At 46.4% G+C, this 15577-nt stretch overlaps 1 protein-coding gene across 4 annotated transcripts in view; it reads left to right on the top strand.

Annotated features, from left to right (window-relative positions):
• The window catches only part of PRRT3 (proline rich transmembrane protein 3), a 316513-nt gene that overhangs the window by 213770 nt on the left and 87166 nt on the right, over positions 1-15577 (top strand). For 3 of the 4 annotated variants that reach the window (XM_069643264.1, XM_069643266.1, XM_069643265.1), the window contains exons 2-3: positions 8048-9872; positions 10958-11110. In XM_069643264.1, coding sequence (XP_069499365.1) covers positions 8117-9872; positions 10958-11110 — 1909 coding nt within the window. In that variant the 5' untranslated portion in view covers positions 8048-8116. The remainder of the gene's footprint in view (positions 1-8047; positions 9873-10957; positions 11111-15577) is intronic. The other variant, XM_069643267.1, reaches the window with a different exon arrangement.

Raw genomic sequence — 15577 nt, 5'->3', positions numbered from 1 at the left:
GCTCGACAATGTGGGATCTGGTAATTGGTCGATGGAGAGAGATCTGGCAGCGAGGCAGTAAGGGGACGCTGTTGAAGCAGGAGTCAGTCAGTCTTGCAGGCAGGTCTGTGGTTGGGCCATGGACTTCAGATTTTTTCAGGCCGACCCTTGAAATATGGAAGGCGTTTAAGATCGGAGATCATGTACAATATCCCAGACCCAACAACCGGGTAGTTCAAGATTGGGAATGTTGTGGTTTATGATCCACGCCGCTAGTGAGTCAACCCCCCCCCCCAGTGTGTCTATGTGAATGGGGGGGTGAGAGAACCTGGGTGATGGGAGATGGTTGGGGGTAAAGTCCTCAGAAACCAAACCTGCTTGCCCATCTGAGGCATGGAAGTCCAGTCTGAGGCATGGAAGTCCAGTCTTGAAAATGTAATGAATGCAGAGATGATAGCGTCTCACTCAGTGCGAGTAGGCATAGTGGAATGGCTGCTAAACGCTTAGGCATAACAATCCTAGCATGACCGGGTAATGACATAGTGGAGTGGCTACTAAACGCTTAGGCATAACAATCCTAGCATGACCGGGTAATGATATAATGGAATGGCTGGTAAACGCTTAGGCATAACAATCCTAGCATGACCGGGTAATGACATAGTGGAATGGCTGGTAAACGCTTAGGCATAACAATCCTAGCATGACCGGGTAATGATATAATGGAATGGCTGCCAAACGCTCATAACAATCCTAGCATGACTGGGTAATGACATAGTGGAGTGGCTACTAAACGCTTAGGCATAACAATCCTAGCATGACCGGGTAATGACATAGTGGCACGGCTGCGAAACGCTTAGGCATAACAATCCTAGCATGACCGGCTAATGACATAGTGGAAGGGCTGCTAAACGCTTAGGCATAACAATCCTGGCATGACCGGGTAATGATATAGTGGAATGGCTGCTAAATGCTTAGGCATAACAATCCTAGCATGACCAGGTAATGATATAGTGGAGTGGCTGCTAAACGCTTAGGCATACAATCCTAGCATGACCGGGTAATGATATAATGGAATGGCTGCTAAACGCTTAGGCATAACAATCCTGGCATGACTGGGTAATGACATAGTGGCACGGCTGCTAAACGCTTAGGCATAACAATCCTAGCATGACCGGGTAATGGCATAGTGGAATGGCTGCTAAACGCTTGGGCATAACAATCCTAGCATGACCGGGTAATGGCATAGTGGAATGGCTGCTAAACGCTTAGGCATAACAATCCTAGCATGACCGGGTAATGATATAGTGGCACGGCTGCTAAACGCTTAGGCATAACAATCCTAGCATGACCGGGTAATGACAAAGTGGAAGGGCTGCTAAACGCTTAGGCATAACAATCCTGGCATGACCGGGTAATGATATAGTGGCACGGCTGCTAAACGCTTAGGCATAACAATCCTAGCATGACCGGGTAATGGCATAGTGGAATGGCTGCTAAACGCTTAGGCATAACAATCCTGGCATGACCGGGTAATGATATAGTGGCACGGCTGCTAAACGCTTAAGCATAACAATCCTAGCATGACCAGGTAATGACATAGTGGAATGGCTGCTAAACGCTTAGGCATAACAATCCTAGCATGACCGGGTAATGATATAGTGGCACGGCTGCTAAACGCTTAAGCATAACAATCCTAGCATGACCAGGTAATGACATAGTGGAATGGCTGCTAAACGCTTAGGCATAACAATCCTAGCATGACCGGGTAATGATATAATGGAATGGCTGCTAAACGCTCATAACAATCCTGGCATGACTGGGTAATGGCATAGCGGAATGGCTGGTAAACGCTTTGGCATAACAGTGCTTGCATGACTGGGTAATGACACGGTGGAATGGCTGCTAAATGCTTAGGCAGAGGCTGAACATTTGCCAAGGGGGCATTGGAGACACTTGTCCTTGCTACCCATAGCCAATGGTGTCCAAGAGGAAAGGGAGTTCTTCTGGTGAAATGGCGATACCAGGTGACGCACAACATCTGCAAGACACCTGGAAATCTACTGAGATATAGGAATTTTGTTTAACGATGGACCGCGACCTGGTCAATGTCTTCAGTTTAACACTCGATGATTATCCGCCCTCCATTCTTCCGGACAGAAGCGGTTGTGACTATGGGGTTGGCAGTGGCTTCTTCTCATCCTGCTGTTCTGCCACCTTCCTTATACCTATCCTGCAGATCTGCACCCCACTGGAACCCCTTCCAGTTCCGGCAACCCTCCAAGGTTTCCTTTGGAAATTTTGAGAATATCAAATCCTTCCTGCTCTTGGAATCTGTGAGCTAATCTTAGCGTGCTCTGTGTGCTTAAGTGGGATATCATTAGGCCTCTTAATGGTGACTGATATGAGACTGAGGGTTTTACTTCAGTTTGATTAAATTAAGCGACAGCTGGCTTTTAATCGATTTGCCATGACTTTGCTGCATGATCATTTGTAATTAACTTAAGACCTATTCAGGATGGAAATCCAACTTCAAATTCTGCCGTACCCATGGGATTAGCCCCGGCACGGTGAATCGCAAAAAACCCCAAGCCATACCCTAGGGAAGTTGGTTCCATTATTCTTCCATGTTGAGAGGATGTAGCGGGAAGACAGAAAAGGGCTGGGAGAATGATATAGCATGGAATTGAAAGAAGATGTAGCATAGAGGTTCAAGCCATATAGAAGGTAGGAAGCTGGAGAGCAGAGAAGGGAGCGCTTGATGGAATAGTAAGTAGAGAGGAACCACAGAGAAGGAAGCAAAGTGGAAGTATTAACGAGAAGAAAGCTTGCAGGCAGTTCAAGCACAGAGTAGGTTACACTAAGGGAACCGTAGCATGAAGGAACGCGCATGGAGGAACGCGCATGGATGTATTTGGAAATCGTATGAAAAGTGGAGACGTCGTAATGGAGCAAGAAGATAAGGCTGCATGGAAGATGTATCGTGGAGGAGGAAGGGAACATAGAATGAGAGCTGAGAAGGTAGTGAAAAGAGTACAAAGATCAGGGAAGATGGAGAGAAACATGGTGGCGGGAGAAAAGAGGATTGGTCACGTAATAGGAGACGGTAAAGACCAGCATAGAGAAGAATGGACATGTAGGAAGGAGCATCGAAGCAGTGAATAGTTATAGCCTGGAGAAAGGTGCATAGAGAAGGAAAGCATGGATGAGTGCATGGAGAAGGAAAGCATGGATGAGTGCATGGTGAAGGAAAGCATGGATGAGTGCATGGAGAAGGAAAGCATGGATGAGTGCATGGGGAAGGAAAGCATGGATGAGTGCGTGGAGAAGGAAAGCATGGATAGGAGTGCGTGGAGAAGGAAAGCATGGATAGGAATGCGTGGAGAAGGAAAGCATGGATGAGTGCATGGAGAAGGAAAGCATGGATGAGTGCGTGGAGAAGGAAAGCATGGATGAGTGCGTGGAGAAGGAAAGCATGGATGAGTGCGTGGAGAAGGAAAGCATGGAGAGCGTGGAGAAGGAAAGCATGGATGAGTGCGTGGAGAAGGAAAGCATGGATGAGTGCGTGGAGAAGGAAAGCATGGATAGGAGTGCGTGGAGAAGGAAAGCATGGATAGGAGTGCGTGGAGAAGGAAAGCATGGATAGGAATGCGTGGAGAAGGAAAGCATGGATGAGTGCATGGAGAAGGAAAGCATGGATGAGTGCGTGGAGAAGGAGCGCATGGATGAGTGCGTGGAGAAGGAGCGCATGGATGAGTGCGTGGAGAAGGAGCGCATGGATGAGTGCGTGGAGAAGGAAAGCGTGGATAGGAGTGCGTGGAGAAGGAAAGCATGGATAGGAGTGCGTGGAGAAGGAGCGCATGGATAGGAGTGCGTGGAGAAGGAGCGCATGGATGAGTGCATGGAGAAGGAAAGCATGGATGAGTGCGTGGAGAAGGAAAGCATGGATGAGTGCGTGGAGAAGGAAAGCATGGATGAGTGCGTGGAGAAGGAAAGCATGGATGAGTGCGTGGAGAAGGAAAGCATGGATAGGAGTGCGTGGAGAAGGAAAGCATGGATAGGAGTGCGTGGAGAAGGAAAGCATGCATGAGAATGCATGGAGAAGGAAAGCATGCATGAGAATGCATGGAGAAGGAAAGCATGGATGGGAATGCGTATGGAAGGAAAGCATTTTTAAAAGCTCAGAGACACTGTTTGTTTTTTATTTTCCGCTGTAGCGAACTCCGCATGGTCGTAGAGTCTACCATGTGCACCACCTGGCTTCCCTCACAGCTGTTCCTTGGCTATATAACACACACTTGCTTTTTAAGCACAATTAAGCAGCTGAATCCATACATGGATATTCTATGTTGTTGCAAGCTCAAGACTTCTAACGCAAGACATGTTTGCAGCTTTCCTGGTTTGGAGAATCTATGTCACAGAACTTTACAAAGCCCAACATTTTAATACAATGTTTACAGTCCTCTGATTGCGGAAAATGCTGACGGTCTCTGTGTTTGATGTAGGTGGCATGGATAAACTAGCAATAGAGTACCTTTTTCACCCACCGGATTGTATTACTTTACTGTGCTTCATGGCATGTTAGATTTTCAATGAGCTCAGTCTGCTCGTAGACCTCCACCACTGGCATCCTAATTATATTGCCCCGGCTACCATTTCAGAATGGCAAAGCTCTCCGTTATATCACTTGTCATTTCATCCCTGGCTCCACTTTATTTCCTGAGCAAAGAAACCCTCTTCATTATGTTGGCTAATTTGAGCCCCAGGATTTTGGAGAGATCTTCCAGATTAGACATTTTGCGTTGATGTAGACTCGTAGGTCTTTGTCAACTTGCTGAGCCATCTGACGGAAGTGTGGCCTCACTGTGGCTTCGTTTTCAATGTGTGGGCTATTCTTCACTGTGAAGGTTAATGTTGATCTTTCATGACTCCACTTAACGGTGTTGTACTGTTGGGTTACTGATTTTGCTACTGTGTGTGCTTCTTACGCCTAATGTCTGATTGGCGGCAATGTCCCACCTATTACTGCTGCACCTGCCTCTGGCTTTTCACTGCTGCGGGCTGTGTCTCTGCTGCATCTGCCTCTGGCTTTTCACTGCTGTGGGCTGTGTCTCTGCTGCACCTGCCTATGGCTTTTCACTGCTGTGGGCTGTGTCTCTGCTGCACCTGCCTCTGGCCTTTCACTGCTGTGGGCAGAGTCTCTACTGTATCTGCCTCTGGTGTTTGACCGATATGGGCTCTGTTGCTACATTTGCCCCTGAGTTTTCTCTTGTATGGGATCTGTTACTACTGTATCTGCCTCTGGCTTTTCACTGCTGTGGGCAATGTCTCTACTGTATCTGCCTTTTCATTGCTGCGGGCAGTGTCCCTACTGCACCTGCCTCTGGCCTTTCACTGCTGTGGGCAGTGTCTCTACTGTATCTGCCTCTGGCTTTTCACTGCTGTGGGCAGAGTCTCTACTGTATCTGCCTCTGGCGTTTGACCGATATGGGCTCTGTTGCTACATTTGCCCCTGAGTTTTCTCTTGTATGGGATCTGTTACTACTGTATCTGCCTCTGGCTTTTCACTGCTGCGGGCAGTGTCTCTACTGTATCTGCCTCTGGCTTTTCACTGTTGTGGGCAGTGTCTCTACTGTATCTGCCTCTGGCTTGTCACTGCTGCGGGCAGTGTCTCTACTGTATCTGCCTCTGGCTTTTCACTGTTGCGGGCTGTGTCTCTACTGTATCTGCCTCTGGCTTTTCACTGCTGCGGGCAGTGTCTCTACTGTATCTGCCACTGGCTTTTCTCTGGTATGGGATCTGTGGCTACTGACGTTTGCATGGTATGGGCACACTGCCGCCGGCCAAAGCTTCCACAAACATCTCAAAGCCAAATTCCAAGTCCACAGTGTCTTTATTGTAACACGGTCGACACTTCTGGCCTCCGCACTTCAAGGACTTCTCGAGCACATCTCGGGACGATCGCACCACTCTTGATTCTGGGAATTCTAGTACTTCTTTCAACAGAGACCTCCTTCACTGGAAAATATTTGTTACCACAAATCTGTTTTCCACCTTTCGAGATCTGCATTCTACCTGATCCACTGCCTACCATTACAGGTGCCTCCTACCTATACCATCATAGCCCTCTACCATAGTTCCATTGGACCATCCCATCTTGTAGGTCTAAGCTGCAGCAAACCTAAATCACCCACCCACCCATCAGATCCGCTAGAGGCAGGGGTGGACTGGCCTCTAGGGAACTATGGAGATTTACCAGTAGGCCTCTGCACCCTGGGCCTCTTCTGTGTGGTTACGCAGGGGTGAAAAGGCCTACAGGGAACTATGGAGATTTCCCAGTAGGCCTCTGCACCCGGGGCCTCTTCTTTGTGGTTACCCAGGGGTGGACTGGCCTACAGGGAACTTTGGAGATTTCCCAGTAGGCCTCTGCACCCGGGGCCTCTTCTGTGTGGTTACCCAGGGGTGGACTGGCCTACAGGGAACTCTGGAGATTTCCCAGTAGGCCTCTGCACCCGGCCTCTTCTGTGTGGTTACCCAGCGGTGGACTGGCCTACAGGGAACTCTGGAGATTTCCCAGTAGGCCTCTGTACCATGGGCCTCTTCTGTGTGGTTACCCAGGGGTGGACTGGCCTACAGGGAACTCTGGAGATTTCCCAGTAGGCCTCTGCACCATGAGCCTCTTTTGTGTGGTTATCGCGTTTATTTTAAAATGTTCTCGTAGGAAAAGGTTTGGGCTGCCTGAAAATGGGGGCGTTGGGCAATCTAAATCCCAGTAAGATAACGCGATAGCATGTGCCCCTGTGGCCAGTCATACTTGGCGATGGTTTTGTTAAGTCCACATCAGGCAATGGGTACCCTGGTCTATAATAAAGAATGGGCCTCATTATGAGTTAGCCAGTCTGGATTTAACGGTGCCGGTAAAACCGTACCGGCACCGTTTTCCGGACTGGCTAACTCCGAGTTTTTTGGCTGTGTGGCGTTTCACCCGCCAGGTCAGACCTGGCAGGCGTAACGCCAGCGGCCACACACAGACCGGGAAACACCGGCACCCTTGGTGCCGGTGGTTCCACTGCCCCCATTCCTGCGTAGTCCTATTGGGGAGCAACGGAATGCCGGCTCCGGAATTACCGGACTACCGGGGCTGTAATACCCCTGTAAATCTGGCAATTCCGGAGCCGGTAAATCCCTACGGGTCCAGCGGCAACCTGTCAGTTTTACCAGTAGGACTACAGCCGGACTCGTAATGGGGCCCAATGTGTTTTGTTTTATAGCTCTTTAATCTGAACCGCTTTACATAGGACATACTAATATTACCCAATCGAAATTGGTACTCATTTATTGACCTCAAGAGGCTGGTCTGGTCTTCCCGGGATTCGAACCTGTGACCTGCAGATCAAACACATATCGCAGCAACGAGCGTTTGACCTGCGTAGCCATTAGCACCGCATGCAAAGCGTTTGCTTGTATCCACCCTCCCACTGCCAACATTGTACTATTAGAAAAGATAACAGGGCATTAAGTGATTGTGTCTTTCTACGCGTTTACTATTTTGGACCCTCTTATGAAGCCTTTGATTCTTTCTTCACTGTCCAAATCCGACATCGAGTAGGAACATTCTTAATTTACTGACTGTGCTGACCCCGCTCTCCTCAACCACATTTTTTTGCTTATTTCTAACTTCACTTTTAAGCTGTCCACTAAAGGAAACCAGCCTTTGGTTCAGGTCTTAATAAGGGAAAGGCTCGCATTTTTCCTTGTTCTTATGCGTGCATAAATCTCTCGCTTCTGCATAGGAGAGCCTGGCCTCCCTGTGATGGAGCAGCGCCGGGGGAGGGGAGGGAACGCATCTACTGTTTTGTTACATATTTCGTTCTAAAAAAAAAGCACAGACAGATTGAAAACATCTGATGGAAAAAAAAATACGTTCCTTTTGGTGGGTGGCCATGACTGTGTCAATTTATATGTACACCGACTGTTGAATGAATTTTTTTTTCAGAAAACTAGAAATGGAAGCCACATGGCCCTAGCACTACTAATGCTGGTTTTTTTGTTTTCGTTTTTTGTCCTACAGGGTCGCTAATTGAGTTGTGCAGCCTGCTACGGCGTCGCGGATGTCTCAATATCGAGTGAACCCCTCCCTATGATGGCAAGGCCGGCACCGCTCCACGTGTGGACTTTCTTGGTAGCCCTGGTTCTGACCGAGTCTTCCTTGCAGGGTTATAACGCCGACAATGTCATTGGCAGCAAAGATCCCAATCCACTCACCATTGAGACGCCACCAAGGAACGTTTCCCAAGCTCTTTCTCAAAACCAAAATGGAGACCTACGGAAATCAAACTCGGCCAATCCAGTGTCGGTGAACACACTGGATTTAGAAACTGTTGGTAAGCACAATGGTGTTGCCTCAACACTTACTGAAGCCATACCTGAAAGCCTTCCTCTGCGTGAGGTCACGCCCCCACCATCCAATCAAAATGAGGAACCAATACTTACGCCCCAAGACTCTCCACTGGATATCCCCCCACAGGCTGAGGCTACGGGGGGTGCTCCACCAAGGACCACTCTATCACAGAAACCTGTCACAAATGGCTCGGCCAAACAATCCACTATATCCAAGACAAGTTCAGGGATCCAGAATAATTGGGGGTCTTTGACGGAAACCGTTGTTGCTTCAGCGGCACACGACCAAAATCCTTTGGATATCAACAGCAACAGAAAACATGTGTCCGACACCGATATCCAAGACCTGAAAGAAAAAAGCTTGACGATTAATAATGGGGCAACAATTTTGAAAACTTTGGCCATGCCGTCGGAAGAAAATAATGACTTTGAAATTGCTGCATTCATGGACAACGGTGTGGAAACTAGAATGAGCAGTGCGAGGCCAACAGTGTCTACGATCTCCTTGGTGACAAGCCCACAAATCATCATCTCTGAAGTAAGCAAAACACTTGCAACTGACATTGATAGAAATCGAAGTCTAAAACCAAAAGTACTGTTACAAAGCACTGGCCAAGATACAGGCGTGGGCCTAGCGGAAATCAGTTTAAAAGTCGACGACGTCTTGGCCGATCATGACTCCAATGCGCTTTCTCCACCGCAGGCTAACATCTTAGACCATTCTGTCACAATTGGAGCTCACCAGATGGAAAATAATGATATTGATGAGAAGTTTGTTACATGGAATCTGCAAGAAAGTCAACCGCTGGTGTCTGAAAAGTACCTTGCTTCGTACCGGACGACTCAGAGCTATTCTTCAGTTGAAGACAGGCACCTTGTGCCCACTACACCAGGAAGCAATGAAGTGTTGTCTGTTTATGTTGAGAATGTGGTGGAGCCCATGCAGGAGAATCTGGACATTACTAGGAAGAACGGCAAAGATCCACAAACGTCTTGGAAAGGAAAGGGGAATGAGGCCACAGCTAATTCTGAAACCGTATACTATCCCGAACTCACCCCAGAATCTGGCGTTTCCATGGCTAGTAAACAACCAGTAATACCCAGGGATTCCCCCAGAGTGGATACATACACAAAAACACCGAAACAAGACCAAACCACATGGCTCACATCCTTTACGAAGGAAATCCTGCCGGACAGCCTGAGCTCTTATCCAAACGGAGACATAGCATTAGAAACCCGGGTGAAAACCTGGACGGAGAAGTTGTTTGCACACCAGCTGAGTACCAGGAGGCCAATCAGCAGCCCAGCACAAGGGGTGGATTCTAGCAAAGACGGTTCTTCCGAGCCTACCGCGATCATGAAGGAGAGCGGGAGAAGGGCTGCAACGTCATTGTTGTTTCCCAGCCGGATTCCTATCGCTCCTACCCCGGACATGCATGTGGTTGTAGTGCAAGCTTATGAGACGGCGACGCCACATGCACTTGCTCTCAGTAAAGGTTAGTGCTTTTTTTACCAAAACATTGAGACAATCATCTTTTTGCCTTTCATATGGGGGGTTAACATTGGACATCATCTGATATTGCAGTAGACAAGATCTCTTTAACAATGTATTTCTACAGACCAGGATTGTCCAGCTCCAGGCTTCGAGGACCAAAAAACTGACCGTTTCTTAGGATATCCCTAATGCATATTCATGAGCAAAAGTGGGCATGCATTTAGAATAATTGAATGTAAATGTATCATGAATATTAATCGGGTGTCTCATGAGAATCTGACATGGATCCAGCCGTCAAGGCCTGGAGTTGAACAACCCTGCCATAGACAATCCAAGCCATTTTCTTCCAGCACCTGCTTCTTGTTGTATTGGCATGATGAATCCCTTTAATTAAATGTGCAAATGGATGCATTGACTTCCACCACCAAATAGTAGTGATCTCAGATGTTTGGCAATGCAGAGTAGTCGCTACCATTTGTCGTTGACTCTGTGAGGTGGACCCTTGGCTGGCTCCGGGGACTGCCAAGAGGGTTACCCAGAGGCAACAGACTCCCAAACCAGTGGATATAGGGGCCCCATAGAGGTATGGGGACAGTGTCAATAAGAATCCATGCTGTGGAATCCCTCTCCAACAAAGAGAGCCTCAAGCATTCACTAGGCAGACCCAAAGACCTAAGAGAGAAGATAAAAATAACCTCTTATTCATAGGCAGTTTCATTCGTCTGCCAATAGTAATGTTTATTCTGATACTGTGTCGCTTCAAATAATGGCATGAGGAGCAGAATTTCAATGTTGACCAGATGTTCCGGGAGCTCCGAGGGCCCGACCTGTAAGCTTGCAGTTCTCCGATCCTGGGTTTACACAGATGTGAGATGACGTTCTGTCCCCTAGCAGTGTATTCCCCCACTGGGGGCACAGTGGTGTGAATCTTCCTTGAACTGGGAATTCCTATGAATTTCCAAGTGTTTAGAATACCAAGAGTGTTTATCGGGCAAGACCCACAGAGGAAACTATCACTGTTTGGATAGGAACTGTTCAATTCTAGCTATTTCTTTGAACCCTCATTACACCGGTTTTCCTTTTCAGATCCTCGAAAACTTGAAGAGTTGGAGAAGGTCTCTTCTGAAGCCCAGAAAGGAACGGCCAGGCCAGTTGGTAGTCCAGGAAATGGTACAATCCCCTCTTTGTCAGATTTAGCCATATCTGGCACCTGGAAGACGCCGGGAACCAGACACCTAGGTAACCACCTGCCTTCTTAAGAGCAGCAGCAGTAGTAGTGAATGCAAAATCAATGTCCTTCCATCGGTCTTCAGCATTTCTCCATGGCCCAAGAGGGGATGGGATGTACTTGGTCCTCACTATGGGTGTGGCTTGGCTTTGGGCTCTGCAATGCCAGGAAGTCCATAGAAATCCATTAGTGCGGCCTGTGGTACTGACTGTGTCTGATTTAATCGGGCCAGATTTCAGATGCGCTCTCATTATGTTCCAGATGTGTTTAAAGGTCTTGTCTAGTTCTCAAAGGAGTTCCCGAGCAATCCCCAAGTGCCCACCTAATGGGTTACCCTGCACACCACTGCAGCAACCAGCACCGCCCCCGCCCCCCCACATCACTAACTGGAAATATGTTAAACGCCACCTTCCAAATCTTGTTCTGCCGGCAGTCTATGATTCTCAGTAAGTGTGGCCGTGGACCTGTGTGCTGCAGCTATTGCGGCTTCGCAGGCCTGTTGCCGTTTAGGCGCAACTTACAAACAAACCCCTTTGGTATCGCTCTAACTTTTTTAAGCGCTTGTCCTGTTTTGGACTGTCTAGGGGTGAAATTAATGGAGTAAAATGTAGTCCATTTAGACCACATGTCATGGGATATCTTTGTTGATCGATCGTTAAGTCAGGGTTGTCCAACTCAGGCATCGAGGACGGAATCCTGATGGGTTTTCAGGATATCCCTCATAATATGCACATCTAGAATCGTTGTATGCAAATGTATCTCATGAGTATTAATGAGGGGTTTCCTGAAAACTCGGCATGCATCCGCCACACGAGGCCTGGAGTTGGGAAGGACCGGTTGCCTACATACCTCTTACCAAGACACTGCACAGCTTTGACCTCTGGACTCTTTTGTATTGTGACTGTGCATTCTTTCCTTGAATCCCTTAAGAATTATCCGCTGCAACAATCTCCCTCAAATTAAAAGTCATCTTTTATTTCGGAGACATAACGTTTTCATAAATGTAAGACACTAAAGAGAATACAATACAAATATTGAGTTAAAATTAGGTTTCCTACATATAATCATGACTGATCTTATTTTTAGTGCTCTAATTTAGAAACGTTCAGCTGCTTAGCGCCCAAGCGGTATGTTCAGGAACAATAACGGCATGAGCGCCGGACGACATTTAGTAAAACGATCTTTCCTTAAAATTCTAGCTAGACTAATGTGTCCAATTGTGCTATATTGTGTAAAAGAGGGGTGGAAACCCCCTGGGTAAGCAAAGGGGACAGGCCAGGGGAAATCCCACGCCCAAAAACGGAAGAGTCTAAAGAATTTGACAAAGACCTATTTTATTCAGCAAAACCCATATAAAACGGGGATAGCTGTGGACATAAAGATAGTTTCCATGCTTTCGATAAATTCCAGGCATGACATCCGTTTTAAAAAGGAGACTGACTTCCTATTCATAATTACAGAAACCTAAGGTGGGAAAGGATTGGTTAGAGACTAACATCCTTTTGTTCCTCAGTCCTATGGTCTCTCTTTTGCGCCCAGATGCACCTGGGCCTTGGCTTGCACTCGATACATTTAAATAAAATGCAATACAATGGGGGAGTCATCTAGATATGTATTCCATACAGTTTAGAACTTTCATTGGCTGCACTCGATCTGGTGGCCCCGCCTGAGACCACCTACTAAACTGATACAAGTAAAAACATGTTGTCAAAATGCAAAACTATTTGCGGCTGGAACATTTGTAGATGAGCATTAAGGGTGGGTATGGATTGGACAGTGGTGTCTTTCTCAGCCACTGTAGTTTGGAAGGCTACTAGCAGATGAGCAGCAATAGGGGTTGGTGAGAACGGTACCAAAGTGCTACTTTTCCCAGTAAGGTTACCAGTTCTGATTCTCTAGGCCACAAGCCAGGACGTTTAGCTTTTAACTTTGCATAATCTTGTATCTTTTGTCTTGAGATCTGGATGGGAACGAAGGCCTCAGCCTGTCTGTCCCTGAATCTAATGAATAGACATTATCCTCAAACTGTAGGTCACGTGTGTAGAGACCGCATTTCGAATTATTCGCTCAGCATTTTCTCCGATTTTAGCCCTTATTAATGCAGGTGTCCTTACCCTTCCTAGCCTCTAGAGACTTGTTTGAGCCATTCTCTTCCCAATATTGAGCCTGAGTTAATGCAAATCCCACCTTCCAGCATTATTTGTTATTTTGCTTAATTTAAGAGAAATGTGTCTCACGCCTGTTCTCTTGGCTGTCGATCCACCCTTCTCTGTGCACAATATCCTTGGCACCGGCTGTACAAGTATTATCTGAGCTGCTAAGGTCTGAATGTTATGCTACCTCCGCGAGCCAGGTCCCGCTGCAGCTTCGAGGCTTCTCAATGACCCCCTTTCACTCAAACGTGGCTGCACCCTCCATCTTATTTAACATGTCCACCCATTCTGTGTTAAGCTTTGTGTATTTTTTGTGTCTTGCGTTTCAGAGTATATGTGGAGCATGTGTTTTTCTAAGCTATTGGATGCAAGTATATTCTTCATGTCCAAGTGCGATTTGACGTATTGTTCGTGTAGCTTCATGGTGGAAGCGTATCTGCTTTGTCTAATAGACGTACGTGTGCCAGTTTCAGTAGTGACGTCATCTGCGACTTGGATTACAACATGTTCATATCTTCCATAGTTTGCAAATGTATCTCTTCTTCAATTGACCCAGGATAAAGTTGTTAGGGTTGCCTCAGTGAGTAACGTCTGTCGCTTCTGTGATATGGTGGTGGAGAGGAGGTGGTTGATATAAGTGATGTGCTCCATTTATTCCTATAGCATCGGGACTGGGGATGTGGGCGGCGTAATGAATGACACATTCATTTGCCTCTCAACGATTTTCTGCAAATAAACAAATAGATCTTCTATCAAAGCATACTTTACAGGTGCATAACGTAGCGTCTGTATGGATACCATGCCGGCCAATTGGGACCACATTTGGGGGATAATGGATGAAATCTAAGTTCAATAAAAAATAAAGGGGGGTTAATCTCCAGCAGCCATGTACAAATATATATTGTATGAATGAGCTGGGTGATGGTATGCACTGTCCGCAGTGTGGACACTTAACCCCTGGTATCAGTGAAACTTATGAATCCATCTCGTCACAGAGAAGGTAGTACGCCCATCAGACAAGCACTTCTGAAGGAGGAAATAAAAAGTAAAAATAGGAAAAAGTAATTCATTGTGGTCGATTCCTCTCTATTAAACCGCATATACAACTTAATTGTGATCTGTAAGCTTTAGACCTAAAGCAGTTTTTTGCTTTTCCTAGGCCTACACATGTTTCGTGTTTAGCAAGCTTCATCAGGGTAAATCATATTTTATTTTTATTTTCATCATTCGTATTGGTGCAGTTAATGACTTTTGTTTCACAATATTAATGTCCATATCATTCTAATTCTATTTTCCTGTATTTGAAGCGGATTATGGACATGAGTTCATCAATAACTTCTCGAAGTAGCTAGATGAATTTCAGTCGAGGGCTCGGTTGAACAAACAAATGTCAATGATCTTTTGGCATTCGTATTGTTTTCTGGTATCGTGGCATCATTTTCTGGAGAGCTCTGTTGTAGCAGAGTCCATGCTAGTGTGGTTGCGTGTACGTGTCTGTAAATTTAGTCAACAGTGTGTGTGAAAAAGTGTATATTTAACTCAAAGAAAACTGAGCTTTACACCGAGGGTAGTTTTCTGACCATTCTCGTCTTTCGTTTATTGACTTCTCTATAAGCATTTCGTTTGACATGAAAGCAACATTTTATTAGGTGTATATAGTTTCCTCCCAGACACTCTGGGTTTGTAAACCATGGTCCCAGGCCTATTTTTGTATTCAATTCTTTTTGGACCTAGCTTATTGACCAGTCAGTACTAACAACAATATTGCTCTTCAATATGTCCCTGAGGAGGTCCCTCATCAGTATAGCATGGGCATTGAACCGCACAGAGCACCAGCCTTAATAGATACTCATCATAAGTGACACCCGCTTATGGACCATGATACCTCTGGGTCTGGGCACTATCAACAAATAAAATAATAAAGGGTTGGAATTGACTGAGTGTCCTTCAGGATTCTCCATCAAATTATTTTCAAAAATGTCCAACAGCCAAACGTGCATGCAACCCCAGTTACCTGCACCGTAATATGCCATGTCTTTTGTTTTGGTTGATAGGCTTGAGTAACCGCCTACTCGAGCCTACTCACTCCCTTGCCCAAAGTAGGGACCCAACGGCTTGTGTTTGTCCGCAGCCTACATCTATGAAAATGGGGCTAAGTGAATTTACTTTTCCCAGAAATGAATTTAGGAGGTATGAGCACCACAGTGAACTGCAATTCAACGCCATTTCCTTCATTGACTTCGTCATTGGGGAAATATGAATTTGGTTTGCGATTCATTGCTGATGGACTAAGTCTGCTTCCATTTCATAATTCTAGAATAACTA

This window comes from Ambystoma mexicanum, chromosome 2p (assembly GCF_040938575.1).
Source record: "Ambystoma mexicanum isolate Mex_15411 chromosome 2p, UKY_AmexF1_1, whole genome shotgun sequence".
NCBI lineage: Eukaryota > Metazoa > Chordata > Amphibia > Caudata > Ambystomatidae > Ambystoma > Ambystoma mexicanum.
This window is presented reverse-complemented; position numbering and strand designations above follow the sequence as displayed.